General features: G+C 38.2%; 1 protein-coding gene across 2 annotated transcripts in view; it reads right to left on the bottom strand.

The window, feature by feature from the left end:
* Positions 1-20,216, bottom strand: part of TENM1 (teneurin transmembrane protein 1) — a gene marked incomplete at both ends in the record, with an annotated part of 253,287 nt that overhangs the window by 136,079 nt on the left and 96,992 nt on the right. For both annotated transcript variants that reach the window (XM_082322867.1, XM_082322866.1), the window contains 2 exons: positions 1,569-1,721; positions 12,665-12,903. In XM_082322867.1, coding sequence (XP_082178993.1) covers positions 1,569-1,721; positions 12,665-12,903 — 392 coding nt within the window. The remainder of the gene's footprint in view (positions 1-1,568; positions 1,722-12,664; positions 12,904-20,216) is intronic.

Consider the following 20,216-nt stretch of genomic DNA (forward strand, 5'->3'; position numbering starts at 1 on the left):
CTCTGTTCTCAAGCATCTGATTTTTGAGATTGTGGATGGTTTTGATGTTTTTGCTGCACATCCTCCTTTGGAAGTCAAATGCTTTGGAAGAGCTTTTATTAAATCTGTAATATATTGACAGAATGACTTAATGCAGTTGGGAAGAACTATTTGAGGTATTTTCCATGGTGCACCAGGACAAAAATACAAAAGTGTATAAAACATTTACTGCGATTCACTAGTGGGATGAAATAATGGATAACATCATCATTGTCTCCTTACATATATTTCTATTGCTCATTTATCTAATATGATCTCTAATCAGTTGCGACACATTGATTTGTAAGATTATTGATGTGAGATGTAATCTTCCTTCGGAAGGGACTGGTACAACAACGTCCCACCTTGTCTCGTATTTACAGTCATAGATGTTACCTGGCATACACATAATCAGATCACTGCTCTGCTTTAAAATTTGAAAGCTTTGGAAATCTCCTATCCTTGCAGAGCTCTCAGTACAATTTTACCTTCCTCCTAACAACTGGAAAGACTAGGGCTCATATTCTACTCCCATTCGCTCTTCTCTGATCTAATCTGATTTATCCACTTTTTCTGAGCATCATAAAAAGAAATGGGAGGGCCATCTGCTTCTTCGAGCGAGAAAGCATCACCATGGCGGTCAATGGGAAGCATGGGCCATATTGGAGTAGGTGATTTAACAACTTTATATGACAGGACTTGTGAGAAAGGAATTGCGCATCTCAGAGACAGCCCTGCTCTCTGTTTCACACTCCTGGCTGTGCAGTCCACTCCTTTCCTATGCCAGCTCTGGCACTTCTCTGCCCTTTAAAAGAGCTGGTTCAGCCACTTACGTGGCAGAAGACTATTCGCACTTTTTAACGAAGCCATTTTCCTCTGCCATAGTGAACTGATGTGTCTTGGTGGTGCATGAGACAATCCCTGCAGTGGGAGCTGCACAGGGAGGGAGTGGGGGCAGAGCAGGACTGTCTGCCTGGCAGCAGGGAGCTGCCAGACTGGCTCAGGCATTTTGTGAAACCTCAGTAGATTCCCGCAAGCTGATTCACTATGACTGGTTAAGCCAGGATGTGACAGGATGCTGCATTTTAGCTTACGCCTTCAAGAACTAGATGCCTTTAAAAGCATTAAGATTTCTACCCCTCTGCATATTCTGACCTGTCAGTACAAAGAATTTCACTTTGCCCAAGACCGACGTTGGTCTGCAAGACAGGCACAGCACTAAGCCCTTTGCACAAATGGGAATAAGGAGAACATGTCTCACCTCCCCGTCTTAAGACAAAAGCCAAACGCTCTGATCTCTCTTCTCTCACAAAAGAAGGGCGATTATTTTGTTATTGAACATTACCTTCCCAATGGCTTGGGTTGGTTGCTAATTTCAGTGAGAGTTCTGCTAAAGGAAACAATCTGGTTATGGGCTTTTGACACCTGTTTTAAAATTATCCTAGAAAAGATAGAACCTAGACTCAAAATACTGTCAAACTGTAGTAAATACAGAATCTGAACAGTAGTAATGTGTAATATTCGTAATCTGTCTTCTCATTCACACATACCTTTTTTTTCCGTTTTATCGGAAACTTTTCCTCCGACTGGTGAGTAAGTAGTATCCATGGATTCTGTTCCTTTATTTCCTTTGCTGACTCCATTTTCATATAGCTGCCCTTCAACAGGCTGTAGTTGCCAGGTTAAACCAAACAAGTGTACTGCTGCAAAAAAATGAAGACCAATTAATTGATGTCTAAGCTACAGCACCTTCAGTCAGACTAAGAAAGAATGTGATGACCCAGTTTCTGCAAAGTCAAGTATTACTTCGTTCTGTTAGTAGTAAATCAGAATTTCAAGGGGTCTAATGAGCAATTTACTATTTTACCTTAAAACTCCATGTTTAATTAGTTTCCACACTTTCTTTTGGAGCTCAGCCAGGTCAGGGTGATGAATTTCTACAGCAATTAATGGAAATACTTGCAATTAAAAGGATAACAGTTGAATGAATTTAATATTGTGTGACAGATTTTAATGCTACATCCATGTTGTCCCTCAGCTTTCAACTGTCAAAGGGCTCAGAGTCTGTTGCTTAAAGCACTGCCACCAAGTAAAACTTCTCACCTTTCCAACACAGGTGTAAGTGAAACTGTGCCTACTGCATTCCCAAATCTTTTCACTTAGGCTAAACATTAGTAAAAACACTGACTCCATAGATTTACTCTAGAATTACACTGCAGATAAAAAAAAATGGCTCTAGATCTGAAATATATGCAATTATTCTACAACACATACTGACAGAAATATAGTTGTTATTTATGTATGCACTGGGAAATCTACTAAATTAATCCTTTTATGAAGCTATAAACTATCCTTATTACCATCCATGGGCACTGCCCACTCCACTTTGCCTGCACAACCATTCACTTTTTCTGCTTTCCCTTCTGTTGTTTCTGGTCTGAGGCATCGAAGGATGGCAGGAGAAAGATAACAACAGAGGAGCTTATTTTAAGCATAATATGATAGTACTGCAGTCATTCTAGACAATTACCTAGGTCTTACTGAGGAGGGCAAATTCTTCCAAGGAAGAGGTTGCCTTAGCACTGAATTAACTCAGCAGGGAGAACTCATGACCCACTAAAATATGGATTGAGGATACCCCCCACAGAGAAGCTGAAATTGTCACATAAAGAGCAAAACCCGAGTAGCAGGCTCTTCAGCCACATGCAGCAATTTGCACTGAGTAGGATCTGCCCACAGCGGGAGGGTAAAAGACAATATATTTGCTCTTCCTGACTCGCGTAGGAACCTCAGAGACTCTCAGGAGAAGTAAGTGTGATCTAGAATGGGTCCCGCATTTAGAAAGTACATTGCTTTCTTTTGCACTTGGGCATACTTTAAGGAAAAGAATCTCAATACAAACAGGAAACCGAGAGTCTATTACCTATTTTCTATGTGTTTGCTCACAAGCCTCCCTTGCATGCTGAAAAATTCAATTATAAAGCAAAACCCCATGCCTTCCATGGGTTCCTAGCAAGGGCTTGCCAAAACTACCACGGGAATGCAAAGCTGCCAATCCACAATCATTAATTCCAGATCTGTGCACTCCTGGATCACCCAGCCACAGATATATGATCCAAATCAAGCAAATGAGAGCATTTCTACCAAATTAATGAGGTGACAGTATTTGTGACACATTTATATTTTTTAGATTGGCTTCGGGAGAAGAGAGCCAAATTTGCTGAATTCACAAACCACTGCTTCACCATCAGATCTTGGCTCTGGAGACACACCACTGGACAGTAAATTCCCACTCCCCAGAAGAGATACTAGAAGCTTACTCCACTAATAGTGGTGAGATCTCAAACCAGAGACTAGCCTGGATTGCTTCATATTCCATGGACTTGAAACTGTCAAGGGACCATGCTAATACTTTGAAAAGGGTCTTGCAGTCAGATCACACAGACCTAAGCTCTGATCTTTAAGCTTATTAATGCAAGACAGATTACTTCTATGTACAGAAGGTACAACAAAAACCAACATGCCTTGACATCTCTAGAGGAGGCGGCTCTTGCTGCTGGCTTGAGCTTCTGGACATTATTATGATTTAAAGAGGAACAATAAAAAGGAACAAACATCAATGGGATTGATAACTAATGAATGTACATTTCATTTGTACTAATGCAAATAATTACATCAGCACTTGAAACAGGTCAACACTAGATGCAAAGCATTACTGTACACATCGATAAGCTTTTGGTGGTTATAGAATCATTAATATAATCTAGTTGCTTTCTTACGCTATTTCCATTCTTGCTATTACTCATTTCCTAAGGCAGCATTTGCACGTGCTGCAGAGGGTACGCCACAAAGCAAGGACTGAATATGTAACGCACCTTTTTCCTTACTATATGTCTTTTCCAGATTACATACGCTATGCGTTTTGTCATCCATTCACACCAATTCGAATAGTTTGCTTGCTTTGTCTTCCTTCAGGCTGGGAAAGTACTGTTGTTTTTATAGTTTGTGCCAAAGCTTGGCAAGCTAGCAAAACTATTTGTATGTATGTTTGACAGTTTCCTCCCTGAGAAACACCAACCGCATTGTAGAGATGATGGTCTCTGCCAGCCTTGGACTTCTAGTCCATGGGAGATGACACGGGATACTGGCAGACCAGCTTCAAGTTAAACAACGTGCAAGACCAAGTGTTTCAACAACAAAGCACACTGCTATGAAAATAAGGTCTATTTGAATTAAACTGAATGACTTCTATCATTGCAGAAACCTGGTCACCTTGCAATCTTAAAATCAATCTGATTTTCATTGCATTAGCTATAGCTCTTGAGAAATTACCTTCAGATCCAGGTATCACTCTGGCAATAACCAGACCTCATACACCAATAAAGCCATTAATTCTTAGAGGCACCTTTTTCAGAAGTTAACTACAGGGAATAATGTTTATTTAGCAGACACAGAGCCTTACCTTGCCTGTTCATTTTCTGCGATACTTTTCTTTTACCTAGGGTATACATAATTCCTACAAAGCTTGTGTTTCCTACAACATGCGTACATCGTGTTCTAAATATACAGATATTTCACCAAATAAAAGTAAATAAAACTTTCAAATCTATCTCTCTCAAATCTCTTTAGAAATAAGTAGGCACATACTGAATTTCATTAAAAAGCTCAAAATAACTTCTCTTATGAGTCATTCTCTCTTTGATTTTTCTAGTGGATTTCTGGCTTTTGCTTTTCCCCTTTTAGACAAAGGGGCACAGAAATGAAGTGGAATTCAACAGTGGGCCACAATGTCATTTCCCACAGCATAAATCCATTTGTAAGAGTCCCAGCTGTATTCCCCATGCGTAGTGCCCAGGTATAAGACCCTACTCCACAGACCAAGTAAAAGATGACACCATCACTCCGTCCAACTTAGGACTGAGCTGGGTAAAAAGGAGGGAGATTCACTTTCTGATGAAGGTCTCTGCCCTTTCCTCAAAGTTCAGCCTTCCAGACTGATGTTTACACAAAGAGACCTTGACTGCAGTACTTTTGAGGGCTGGCTGCTAACAGTACCAAACCCCACCATTGTGACTAAAGGTGCATTATTGAATGCAGCTCAAGTTCCCACAGAACACAAAAAACCAGCCTTTGAGGTTTGATGACTACACTGGTATTACAGAAAAAGCAAAAGCTACTTTGGCTCTGCCTACCTGGCATTCCAGAAAAATTCTGCAATCAGATACCCTGTATTTTGCAGCACCTAAAATACCTCAGCTACTGGTAGGGCACATAAGGTCATCGGTGAACTGCTACAGTTTCAAGCAAAAACCAAGGACTACCAGGCAAGTGGAGATTAAACAGCTTGTTAGCAGCATCGGTATGCTTCACAATTGCAAAATTTGTACTTTAAGTTAGGAGGGGCTGCGGTGAGTCACCAGGAGCATCAGCCCATAGCATCCCCTCATCTGGGCCTAACTGAACCTCTTGTCTAAAAACTGAGCGCCAACATTCTCCCTGCTGGTAGCAACCGTGCTTCTTTGCCTGGCATTCTTGAACTTCCAACTTGATTTCTCTGTTTCCTTGGTTCTTCCATCCTACTGCAGAGCTCATCTGAAAAGATATTCTTTCTTGGCTTGCTTGAACCTCCAGTATATTCCCCCCCTCTATCATTACATTATTACTTTGCTCTGTGTTATTTATGAGTTGCATTCTGCCACGAGCAGAGATGTACATTGCTTTCACTGAGGTGATCTGGAGGCAGGCAAATGTATCTGAAGGCAAAATTTGACCTTCTTTGCATAATGTTTGGAGATAGATCTGATACGATAGATGCCACCATACCTATATTTCATTTATATTTTATTAGATAGCCCTATTTAATTCAAAGTTTCAGATAAAATTGTAACACAAAAGTGGACATACGCTTTTTTTTTTTTTCCTTACAACATGCATTATGGATGTTATTGCAGATGCTAAAGTTGGAGGAGTCTCTAGTCAGTGGAGCTAAAGAGATTGGAGGATGCCACAGGATTATGGTGAAACTAAGCTTCTTCCTCAATCACCCTGCCCTTGCCAGGCTGCCAGTGGAGCTGCGCTCAGGGTAACTTTAAATGACCTCTCTCTCAAATACAGAAGATTCTACTTGTAGTACAGAGCTTTTCTTGGCTAATTTATTATGCTTCTTAGGTAAGAAATAATTATTAGGTATAAAACAGATCTCTTGCAGAAGAAGATAAATTAAAGGCCTATATATTCTACCCTTCCCATAAATTTCCTTCATGCAACAATGACATGAAAAGCTAGTGTGACTTCATGCTGCCTAAGGGATTTTTCACCATCCAGAGGCAGGTTTTTGGTTGCTTCACATTACTACTGTAAGTGAAACCAGTTGTGCCCTGTTCGGAACCAAAGCTTGGGTCTTTACCTCTGAAGTAAATGACCAGATTGCTTATTTTGTTCAACATTTAAATAAAACAAACTGACACTTCCAGATAAACTAACTCAGTCCCCGCAATTCTGCGGCATACTTGAGTAAATATTCACAAATATATAAGCATTTTTTTCAGAACTCGCTTTGTAAACTGGATTAACCCGCCATCTGCTACGAAGCCAATGATCTAATTTAATTTATTCTTATCTACCTTCTGTGTAAGCACAGCTTGTCAACTCCTGTGCTACACGTTTGGCAGCATATGAATAAGAGGCTTGGCTCCAGCGCAAAAGAGACTCTCAGTAGTGAGGAGATGTCAAAAAAGTCCTGTGCAATAAGTACTTATCAACCCACAAGACGAACTTCAGAGGACAAAAATCCTACAAATGTGAAGTCTCTCCAGATTGCTGACCTCCACTAAAAGCTTTTGTTTAGCTTTCTCTGCTGTTCCCAGTTATTTTACAAAATCTCAGTAGATCATCCCCCTGAAGCCTAGACTTTAGAAGAGCTGTAGTAGAATGTATATCAGCAGCTGACTATTCTTTCTGCACCTGCTCTGACCAAGTGCCAGAAAAGTATTTATTTTCTATGACTGCTAGCAGGTTCTGCTTGTAAAACTGGATTTCACTGTGGCATGAAGCCACGAGTGCATCAGTGCCTCAGTTCCAGTCGGGCGCTGTAAGGGTGAAGCAATGTGGAAATACCTGAACAGAAATAAGAGTCAGAATCAAAGTTCTGATCCTGACCTACAGAAGGGCTGTTTTTCTTCTGTAAGTTCATCTTGTAAATAAAATGCTATGTCATTCTGCTCTAAGCAAATTTGAAAATTTGAGACTGTTAATATTTGGTTCCATCTTAAGAATTTTTTTTTTTTTTTAAATCCATATTGAAGCGATAAGTTATTTTGGACCATGTATGGCCTTTCATGAAATAAGGATTTTTCCATGTATTTGTTATAGCCATCTTAACTCTCAAGCATTCTCCTCTTTCTCAAGCAGTCTTCTCTTTATACCTACCATATTTTTATACCTGAGAATAAAAATATCCTGCAATCCTCCTACTGGGATGTATAATGACTAGTTTGGTTTCATTTTTCATTACTAAGTCATATGTTAGACTTAGGAACAACCAAAACCTAATCTTAGACAACAGTACAATGTTGTCAGGCTTTCTCCTTGGTGTACTTAAAAGATTTGTGACAATATCAAGTTCATCAGCAAGACTCAGGCTCAGAGAGAACAGACACCATGATTTCCAGCTGTGAAACCCTGCTGTACCTGTCTCAGCGAGAGCTATCCCACTAAGGAGTTCAACAACATTTCAGAGTTGCGCATCCGCATCACAGCTTTTATGCATACCCGAAACATTTAGCAATGTTTACTATACTATGATATTCTTCAGTGTAAAATCAGCATATTTCCCACTCAAGCCTTCTCTGCATAATTTCTACTTCTCAGAGTTAAGGATTTATATTTTATATTGTATAAAGCTATGCAAGCAATGTTGTAAATCTATGCACTAAGATACATATGTCCTTAAAATTTGGCCTGGCCTTTCCCAATGTTGAAACTGTCACTCCTCTAGCTTGTACACAGCGTGAGAAATGACAGGTCACAATGGCAGACAGCAGCGAGGTTTTAATTTCCTCACCCTCTGTAGGAATATAATTTAAGACCCAACACCCATCCATCGCCAGCACATACTCATAAATAGTGATAATATCATGAAGGATACGGACAACTTCATATTCATACTTGAGAATTCATTTGTATATAAAATAGTCACTTTGTAGTCAGGGATGGTTAAATCTAAGAACATGGGATGCAATTTTCAGAGGCACTGAACATTTGCATCTCCTGCTGAAATCAATAGGAACCGTAGGAGTTCAGCACCTTTGATCAATAGGACCAGTGATTTGCAAGTCCAGATCAGCTACTGATAAAATGGTAAGGTATCATGGAAGAAAAATCCTACTTACTAATGGGCTAAAAATAACTGACTAGATGAGCAGCCACATCAAACGTTGTATTGTACTCAAAGAAAATGGCGTGGTGCTGAAAAATTACAGAAAAAACATTATATTCCTTATTATCTCTCTTCTGTTTGCCTTGTTTACTGTTACATTTTTGGTCAAATTTCTTCTTTAATTGCTGATGGCTTCTTAGGTTTTTATTACAATGAGATTAAAAAAGAGAATATTTACTACACCATTCCACAATGGTAGCCTATTTTATACTCTTTATAGCAACACAGACCAACAGATGAACAGCGAGACACAACTATTGACTGCATTGACTCAAACAGATATGTTCTTGTCTTTCATGTGATAATTTGGAATCTACGTTCTAGCCTTTGGACATCAGTATGTACACTGTCTGCTAGTCCTCATCTTACTTAACAGATAAAATAAACTATTTAAAAAAGTATTAGAGAAATTTCAGTTTTCTTTTCCACACTGTACTTTTGCAAGGTGCCATCTCTGTAAATATCTGAGCCTAGACTGGTGACACGGATCCAGCTCAGTCCTTTCAAACACCTCATGCCAGAGAAATACACATCAACAAATAGCCAGGGATTTATCTGTTTCTGTTTTACAATCAAAAATAGAAAAACTTTAAGGTAACTGGATTTCAAAACTTTTCCCTCAAGATTTTTTTTTTTTTTTAAATTTGAGCATTCGCTTGCATAAATCTTTAGAACACAAACAGCTCACATGGCCTCCAGACACGGCAAGTGCTAGCAGGCAGGTTTTGCCCATTTCATGTTGCTGTCTGAAGAGCAGATAACTTGTTTTCCCTAGCCAGCCTTTCCCTCCCCCGGCAATTTCACTCTGCCTTGCCCGAACGCTCTGCCCACAGCCCTGGCTGGCTCTCAAGCTGCTGCAGCCCCTGACGCACCGACGGCACGCACCGACATCACCTCCCTGGTGGGCGTCCCAATGGCTCGCCTGCCTTACTGCCCTCTTCGTGGGCAAATTTAAGCAATTCTGCCCCAGATTGCCATGAATGCATTACAGTTCTCAACATATATGGAAGTGCAGAAGAAAAAGAAAAGTATATATGCTTTTATTAGATAGAAAATAATTCAACACATTTACAGCGTGGAGACCAAACATCCACTTTATGAAATGAGGTTTTTTTGGAATAACTACTATGACTTAAGAACCTATTCACAGAAATTACTCCTGTTGAAGTGAAAATATGTATTTTACTTGATAAACTAAATATTATGACTAAAGATTTTCAATAAATCCGCTGTTACACAACCATTTACAGGGTTCTATAATTTCCTTACTGTCCATATAATAGTCAAATTTATTTCAGAAAGGACCAAATAATAAACACGGTGATTATAGGCCAAAAATGGAAACATGAAGAGAAAACATTTTTTTTAACTGACGAGTAGTTCAAAGGAGAGAAACTACAGCAGTAGTACGTCTTCTCAAGTAAAAGCTTCTCTACTGAGTCTCACTGATAATAGGGAAAGACTGAAAAATAAAAGAACAAAAACATTTTGCTACTTTACCTTTTGATTGAAGAGAAATCACAGTTTAGAGCACTCAGTTTGTTACAAATATAAGAGCCATTTGCAAATTTTTGATCTGGAATAAGCTTTGGGTTGCCAAGATTTTGGGAATGTTCTGACTTGAGGCTGAGATTTGGGCCTATTTTTAACAGTAACGCATAGCTCATGCATCTAACGGCAGCGCAAGATATGTGAGAAAGCACATTTAAGTTACTAGATAAGGGAAAGAAAAAGCTTAATGTTAAATTTTGATCTACATTCATTTGGCCTGAAATTGCAGCTCATTGTAAGTTAATGCAGACTATGCCATAAAATATGATGGTGAAAATAATTTTGCCTTTACGTAGTCTCCCTTATTCTTCCAGCAACAACCACTGAGCTGATCCCAGGTTAAGTTTGATCCTGAAATTAAAATGAGTTTTGTTTTGCAATTTGGGCCCAAGTCTGTAGTCATTGCTCAGACACAACTCCCTCTGACTTGAAGGAAACCTGCCTGGAGCGAGGACTGAATCATGGTGAGCAAAGAGAAAACACTTGGGGGAGTGAATTTTAACTTTAAAGTGTTACATACAGTCTGATTTTGTATATTCAGCTACTCTTATTTAAAACATGCACATTTAAATTCTTGATGTGAAAAGATATGCAAATATGAAACCCTACAGAGCAAGTGAACTTTCAAAATAGTTTATGTGCTATTATTCGTACCTAACAAAAGGGAAAGAACTAAGGTACCTGACTCATACGAAGAGACCATGAACTTATTTAAATATTTAACCAACCAGAAATAGGCAGCATGAATATTAATTTGGAATAAACTAACTAATACTACCTGAACCTGCAGGAAAGCTTATGCAACTGAAAAATTTCTGGGGCAAACAAGAGCAAATAATGGCATCTTGGACAATTTTCTGAATTAGAATTCCTGGTGCAGATATTTATATTTTGCTACAGAAAACATAACTAGAAATACTAATAACTTATAAAATACAAAGATATCTTCATTTTACCTAGTTCTGCCCAGCTAAAGAAAACATGTTACACCTTTATGTTACTAGGTTAAGATAAACACAGACACGTCTACAGGAAATTCATATAGAGCTTTTTAATTCACAGTGACATGGAGCCTTCTCAGGCTGATGACATGCAGCCATATATCTCGAGAAAGTTAAAAAAACTTTCAGTGGCAGACTGAAATCTAAGGAGGGATGAAACAGACAGTGCTTCATCCCAATAAAAATCGAAATGGTGTGGGTAGGATATATATGTAGCAAACAGATGAGGCTGCACAAATTATACAGCCAGTCCTAACTGAGGGCATATGCTCACCAGCTGTTATGTAAATCTGCAGTTAATGTAGCTTACTAGATCCTCAGGTGCTTTCAAATAATCATACACCAGAAATGATCAAATCTGCTTTCCCATCTGCATTAGATGAGGATGTTAGAAAAAAATCCCTTGTGATGAGCATCTCACTGACAGTAACCAGAACTTTGTCACTAAAGGACAAAAAAAAAAAAAACAACAGGGGAAAACAAAAATGACTGAAATTGTAATAATTTTCACTATAAAGACATTTATTCAGAGAATATAGAAAATCAGTGGCCACTCATCGGTTTGGAGGTATCTGTACTTGTATCTCTGTACAAGTTTTACCAAGTACAAACCGCTCTTTCAGGCAAACCCAGAGTTATTCCCATTCAAGCTGCAAGATGTTGGGGATGCTCTGGCTCCTGCCCACCTGCGAAGTGGCAACTAAATCAACAAACCAAGAGTCTATGTGAGAAAGGGCATCACACAAGCAAAGACTAATTAGATTTCTCTACGTTTGCAGAAGCCACAGTCCCATTCTAAGATCCTACATAATGAATGTTTTGTAATATTATCAATTCAGACTGAAAAACCAATACAATAATTAATGTTCAGCCAAAATGTCATCTAGTAAGTCACAAAGACTTGCTCTTCCATGTACAATTGACTCCAAGCCCACCTCCAATATATCTATCTTCCAAAAAAAAAGGAAGGCATTTCTAGCTGCTCTGATAAATCCTGCCAATCTATCGTGATAACAAAATTGCAAAGTTAGGTACTTACAAAGATCAGTTTGAAATTAAGTAACTGCATTTCAATCTGTGTAACATTTTTCTGAAACATAAATTCAATAAAGGGACAGCAAAAGATATCTTAGAAAACATGGTGTAAAATGCTACATATTTTTAGAGCTAGCTGTCATTCTAGCCAATGATATAAGAATTAAGAGGAAAAAATGGAAGATTTAAATTGTGATCAGACTGAAGAAATGAAATAAAGATAGCAAGGCAAAACACAATTAAGCGTTATCAATCTTTTCCGAATAATTCTTTAAGAGCAACAATGTTGTAAGGCTTAATATGAAAATCAAATGTTTACTTTAACAAAAATATCAGAGCAATTAAAATCAGTAGGAGTCCTCTGCTAGTGTAAACATGTCATCTTGAATAATATTTCTTTCTCTATTAGGCAGTATCAAGGTTAACAGAGTAGAAAGTTAATGAGAATTCCATGTTGTATTCAACCTCTGGCCAACCTAGCATTTTGTTCGCCAGAATTTACAAAGCACCCAGTGGCAAACATTATTAGTAAAACATGATTTGTATTAGTGTAAAAGCAAGCAAGACAACAGAACAGAAAAGGTAAAGAATAATTCAGGATAGAAAAGCAAGAGAGGCTTACCGATAACATAGGCTAGCAACAACGCCAGGGTAACTGTAATAGCAGTAGCACTCAAAGCAGTGCACTTCCAGTTGCAACACCTGTAAGGTTTGTTAAAAGTGAAGGCAGGTCTGGAAAAGGTACTTCTAGGAAGAGGCCTAGGAGGTGGAGAGTAAACAGTATTGGATGTTAAAGGATAGTTCTGACTGGCTGCGCTGAAGATAGCTGAAGACCCAGATCCGTGTTTAAATAGGAAATGCCTACGAAAAGAAGACAAAGAACCGTGTTGTAAAAACCACCTTGTGATTTAAGAAGCGAAAGGGACTATATAAGCACTGTATGATAACTACTGCATATAACCACAGAAAATATCAAAGACGGGAAAATATGTATTAGAATACCCTCAGTTTTTCAACCACACCGCAAGATTTCCAGCAATTTTTTGGTGAAACAATATAAGGTAAATGAATTCTAAACTATCCTCCCGGTGCTTCAGAGTAATGCTGAGGAAAGGTTATTGCTCAGTACAGTACCTGGGGGTCCTCCAAGCTGAGCAGCCCCTGTGTGCCTTGTTCCACCGGTGTGCCTGAGACGTGGGAATTGTTGCCAGCAGCACCCACTCCGTCCACACACACACAACTGGGTTTATTTCACCAAGAGTACAAAAAGAGTGCAGAAGCCACTACCACTCTGAATATTTATTTTTACCATGGTTTCTCTCCAGAACATAGGAAATAACAAAAAAAAAAAAAAAAAGGAAAAAAAAAAAGGAAAAAAGGGAAAAAAGTTAAAAAAGAAAGAAAAGAAAGAAAGAAGAAGGGAAAAAGAAGAAGGGAAAAAGAAAAAGGGAAAAAGAAAAAGGGAAAAAGAAGAAAAGGGAGAAAGGTAACTACTTAGTGGAAAATCTACAAGGATAATCCATTTTGAAGGACTATAGTTACTGTATAGGTGAGTACAATTTCTTTATTCTTAATTGAGCTATTTTGAGAGCAGTTTTTCTTCAAATGCTTTTGCCTACTGTGGTGATTCTCAAACATACTAAGAAAGAATTAATTTGGAGACCTATTTCAGCATATTTTGGAGGACTGATTGCCTTCAAGAAAAAATAGCAAAGACCTACATTAGCACAAAAAATAAAGTACAGAGACGTGCCTTGCAGAACAGGCCCTGGTGCAGAAATATAGAGTGGTTGTCTACAGGAAGATGGATGGTTTTCAGGACTGGCAAGTCCTCTCCAAGAGAACTTGGGAAAGGATATTTAATTTTAAACAATAACTTACTGTGCTATGTGCTCAGGAATTGTGGCAAAAAAGGACGCATTCAAGGCTGACCATACCAACCACATATTATTTTGGTCCAACTTTCTTTGGACCTTCTTTCCTTTGTTTTATGTAGGTGAGCAAGCTTCTTCAGTGCACTCTTTTCTGACAGGCTCACATCTAAATCTCATGCCACAGCATGCACCCAAAGAAGTTTAGAGCATCTCAGTGTGACTCTGTCTCAAGCCGTGAGGTCTGAGATGAGAAAGCAAGTGAAGGGGCACTGATACCACACAACTTGCAGGAACGAGGACTGCCTTGGCCGCAGGGCCGCCACTAGAGTATTGTTTTAGCCTGAATCTCTGTAGCCTTTCTGTTGAGTACCCTGACTCCGGAAGGCATTTCCTAGAGAACAACATTTAACTCTCCCAAGCTTGCCAGCTCTTTGCTTTGGGAGCCAGACACTGATATGAAGCAACGACCCACTTGCAGTTCAGGTGCTTTGAACTGGGTCCTGTTCATATGAGCTCCCAGCTGAGTAAGAGCATCTGTGACTGTTGCTGCTGTTGGTTCCTATACAACCCATTTGTCTGTTCTTCCATCATCTGAGAGCTGTGCAAGTGCTCTGCGGACCCCAGGCAAGCACTACCATGCCACTTGGGCCGGGGGTGCAAGTTGCCCTCAGCTGTTTCTGCCAAAATTGAAGGAGGATCTTGTATTTAGAATCACGTGGCACTATGATGCCTGCAAGCCAAAAGCCACAGACACACTTCACAGCTGAAGTTAACTGGCCAATGTTGACATGGTCCAGAATCTTCCCAATGACAAATGTACCTTTACACCTCCAGCACGGCACAAGTTTTTGAACACATATATGGATTCAATCAATCCATGCTGGTAGAATTTCTTTGATGGATTCACAGTGGGATGTACACAGGATCAAACACTCAAGGGTATGAAACATGATTATACTGTGACATTTGACTTTAAGAATATTGTAAATACATGTTCCTGAAAAGGTAATTGCTAAAATGGCATAATGAGTATGATATTATGCATTTCCATTATAAGATTTTAAAAGAAAGGTTACAGTTCTCAAAATGCGAGATTATAGAAAATAAAAAGGTATTACAGAGCAGTTTTATCTTTTAAAGGGCCTTTTATTCAGGCAGTTACATAAAAAAGAAGGTAAATGAGAATACCTGTTCGCTTGCATTGCAGATTACAGTGCCTACATATCAGGAGTCTTTTGACAAAGCACGAGAATGAATTTTTTGTGTTGCTTATGTTGAATACTAGTTATTCCTGCTTCACACGTATTACCCAAGTAAACAGCACTCAGACAAAACCAGGACAACTGAATCTGACCGAGTACAGCATCCTAGCATTATATTAGACAACACATTCTAGTTTTCTTTCCCATTGACTTTCAGAGTTATAGATACATACATTATATACATGGCAATGCTCTGAACATGGTAATGTTACCTGTAACTATTTTAGTTAAAAAATTTTAAACTCAAATATAGTAAAATAATAAATTCAAGTAATGAAGTAATGTAACTGTCTACAGGACTGTATAAATCTGCTTCCTTCATATCAGGCCATGAGGATACAGTTGGTTATTTTGGCTTCAGTGCTTCGCTGTCACACATGAAGGCTTTTGCAAGTACATGAAGCCTTACTTTTCGGTCAGCAGCTAACAAGATACATAGTCACTTAGGCTCCCGGTAGGAAAGAATGTCGCGGCAAAATTCCTACTGATATTCAAGGAAGCTGAAGCAGAATCACCATGTAAAATAAGAAAAATGTTATTATATATAAGCATATACATATATGAAGTATGTATACATATATACATACACATATACGTACACATACATACACACAAATAATATATATATATAAACAGTCAATAGTTCTTTACTTGCTTTAGATTTGCAAGACATAATGACAAAAACCTACTTATTTGATAATTTCTCATTTAAATTTTTTGGAAATTACAGCAAAATGGTCTGATATTGGCAGTATTGATTGTCCTTTATGGTGAATAGCTCAAAGATATCAGAGGTAAAGGGAAGGAAATGCTGAACTGGAAGTTATTATTAAGGCTCTAACAGCCTTGCAATCAATAGCCAGGAATAATTTCATTCTCTTGCACAGGGATTTATAAATGTGGCTTCACAGCCTGATGGTAAAACGGTAGTGTGCAGAGGGATTTCTTTATTAGCTGGATCCAGCTCACACCCTTTTAGATAGATGACTCCATTCACACTGAGGGGAATTTACATAGCTCTAACTTGTTGTAATAAAACTGAGATTCTGAGGCAATGCTACACTGAAACTGAGCTACCGGTGAAATAATGTTGAGAAAACGTTAAAAATCACAATTGTTTATGCCTTCCATTTTTGGGAGAGTATATTGAGTACCCAAAGACATTTCGATAGAATTTGAAAAACAGTGGTGGCACAAAGACAAATTTCCAAAGCTAGACTGCGACTATGTTCTCATAAACTCAGACGACTCCTCATCTGTCTGAGCGCACCACTGTTCCCAAAGGATGTTAGGACACGTTAAACTGTTGCTATCAATTCTATAAAATCAGGCGCTCTCTCTAAAGAGCAAAATAATAAAAACTGCAGTTCAAAAGTTTAGATGCGACATGTGACTGCAGCCTGGTGTGTGCTTTAATATTCGATCTAAGAGAAAAGCTAATGCCTTTTTTTTTTTTTTTTGTAAACTGGGAACACAAGAAAAAAATCAGAGAATTTATAAGGATTATTCATAAGACCACTTGTTCCAAGTGGGGAAATTCTAAATGTTCACAAAAACATCAAAAACATCCATAAAGAAGATGATAATGTTCTCTTAAAAAGAGAAATATGGGACATAATCTGTAAGGTATTTGTTTGTGAAATAAAAGTCACCTAATATTGTTACACTGATAATTCCAATACATAAATAAATATTAAAGGCTCAGTAATAATTTCAAATATAAAAGAGGCAGGTGGAAAACATTCTGTCTTTAAGGTAACCACAACGTCTGTTTTCCTATCTATCCATTTGTTCAGCTCTACAAATGTAAAACTTTTGAACTTTGAATCCTCTCAAGAGAAGTTAACTGGAAAAAAAAAAATCCTACCAGAATCATAAAAATGGGGGGGGAACCTAAACCTCCCCAAAACCCCAAAAAAACCAGCAAAAGCCCCAGTGAGCTCCCATTTCTAAAGTCAGCTCTTTGTCTTCTCTAAGCCCCTCTAGCCACCCATCCAGCACGGCACACGGTGGCTAATAAAGCAGAACACGTACTGGCCAATCAACAGCTAGGTCTAAACCTGCTACACTGACATGCCCAGGGAAGAGATACGGCCTGAGGGAAGGGAGCTATTGGGGAGTTCAGGTGACAGAAGGCATGAAATTAGACCTCTTAGTCCTGCTGATCACACAATAGCTTGCTTTCTGAAGAAGCAGTTTCATGTGGCACATCTAAGTGCTCTTGTTCAACCTCAAGAGGAATGGCGTGTAACTCCGAGTGCAGTTCATACAAAAATGATGAATTCTCAGCTAGGAGAAGGTTTCTTTCTTACACCCTTCTCTATCAGGATGTTTTGTTATGTACTTTTGGCTTCTGGTCTGGAATGGTAATTTAAGTCTTATAAAAGCTACACATGAAGCAACATCCCAACTGAATTCATGTGGCGGTAACGTAATACCATTGCAGAAACCAGATTAACTCCACACAGAATTCCTTAATTAAATTCAGAGAAAATCTTTTTATATCCCAGTACTGTAGTAATGTCCCTCAACTCTGTCAAGGGCTTGATATCACTTCTGTACGTTCTATGCATCTACCCTGTGCCTAGCGTCTGTAGGCCTAGAAGTCCACCTTCATTTGTACCTATAACATGTTTTCCTTCCATTTCCATTAAAAACTACAGGTTTGTAAGAGGAAAAAAAATGAACAACAACAGCAGATTTGAAAGTGAACCACTGGGTGAGTTAGTAGAAACACAAATCTTGTAATACCTTGGCCAAAAAATTAGTCTGCATTTCTCCTGGATGAACCAAGTAGGAACACGTTTGTACTTGAATGTGTTTCACATTCAAGAAATAGATACCTGAAGTGTTAAAAATTGCTGCATAGATGTGTGATAGGAAAACTAAGAAGTCTTCAGTTTGATCATTTAAATTTTTCACTTTCTTTTCAACTAAAGTCTATAACTGCATATAATATATATAACTGTATATCTATACCAATGTTTAAGCAGGCAATTGAAGTAATTCTTTTAGATGTCAACAGAAGCGCAAAGGGAATTTTTAAGAGGCACAGTAGCTGAAACATAAGAAGGATTCTGATTTTTGGCATAACCAGAAAATACATAAAGACGCTAGCCAAAAGGGATTTGGCACCGATACAGTTGCCCATCTACTTTGGCAAAGATCAACGACAAGCCCATTGTTACCTCACCCTTTTAAGTCACTCAATATTTCCTGTGACAGTGGGAAGAAGCAGAAATTTGCTCTTTCCTGATTTTCTGTCCATCTTATTCTGTACCCAAAGTAGGAGGGGAAAAAAAAAAAGAAACTTCTAAACTTAAATAATAATCAGAATATGGACCTCTGTTTATAAATCTCAGATATGGTACTCGGCAAACTACAGAGTATAAAAACAAGACAGCTATTCTAAAGTAAGCATATAGTATAAAAGCAAGACACCCACCTGACAACAAAGATACATGCACTACACCCTCATCTTGAAAACTAACCCAGGAAAACTGTATGTGAATATAAGACATGACTTACAATTATAGATAGAATCTGACCTATAATTTTATCTGTCTTGTTTACCTTTTTGTGTACAAGAACTGTAGGAACAAGAATGCTCATGGGTGAAAAAAGAGGGAAATGACCATGAAAACTATTTACCTAATGTATTTTAAGATTCTGTTTTTACATGTATAATTGAAATACATTTGAAACCCCCTAGAGATTTTCGTTGGGAATAGAACTGTTTTGTTAAAATTTCCTCTTTGAGCTGGACTTGCCTTTTGAATCATTCACATAGAAATCCTTCCCTTTATTCACTCATGTTTTCTTCACATAGTGTTTGAAAACTTAGCCCTGTGACCCTAGATGTGAAAGGATGTAAAAACAATTCGTATCCTTTACTTTTCGCTTCAGTACAGAACAACAAGTGACATGATGCTGACTCACTTGTCTGTTGTTGCTGTAGGCAAGCTAAGCCTGTTAACCAGGTGATTAAACTTTCAAGTCCCTGGCAGAAATCTGGGACAATAATTATGTAAATATAGGGCAGTGCCAAAATCAGCCAAGAACAGCTTCTAAAATGGAACAATTGTCCAAAATACAACTGTCTTCTGGTTTCATTGGCTATTTAATGGAACAAACAAACCAACCAAGCCTGCCACATTACTCTTGCATAGATCAGTATGGGCTTTCTCATACCTGGTGACATTGCTACATTAATCCAGAAGTTTTCAAAAGTACTTTTCTGTGGCTTAGAATTTTCCTTTAGCACTACAACTCAAACAACAGCTGAGTAAAACTGATCAATGCACATGGAGATTCCTGGGGTAAGGAAGGAATAAGCTCATGGTTTGCTCTAGTCTTTTCCAATAAATTTTAATTTTTTTGATGTGGAAAATGAGAACAACAGTACTTACAATAATATTTACAAAAGTTATGTAAAGAATAGTATGTAATATTTGCAGAGTACTTTGAAACCATGAATCAAAGGATAAAAATACCAATATTATAATTTTGTTGCTTATATGCCGTGGTTAGAAGCACAACTTAAAACAAGGAAAGGAATAAGATAACCGAAGTAGAAGTAGTTGCCCCACAGTTCTCTTTGCCATGAGTTTCTTTCTGTGGGTATTCATGCATATTCTAACTGACTTTTATTACTAGCATTTGAGTCTACTTCCAAATACCTACACTCACATGCATATGGTCTAAAGCCAAGCTGTACAGCTACTGTGACAAATAACACAAATTTTACTTGACAAGAGGTGTAGCACATTAACTATGTGAATACTATCCAGTCTTCCAAAACAGATTTCCTAGAAGCAGCTGGATAGACACAGAGTTCTGAGCAATAACATCACACATACATACGTGATTTTCTTTGAAAGGAGAAGATAGAACCTTTTGCAGGTCTCTGACCCTTTCTCACAGTCTCTGTTTTCCAAATCAGCCTAGACCCTTTGCATTAACTGGTAATTATCCTTCTCTTTCAAAATTTATATTCAGTCTGTTTCTGGTTCTGTAAATGAAAACACTGTGTTTCATA

This window comes from Platalea leucorodia (assembly GCF_965183815.1).
Source record: "Platalea leucorodia genome assembly, chromosome: 10".
NCBI classification, from domain to species: Eukaryota; Metazoa; Chordata; class Aves; order Pelecaniformes; family Threskiornithidae; genus Platalea; species Platalea leucorodia.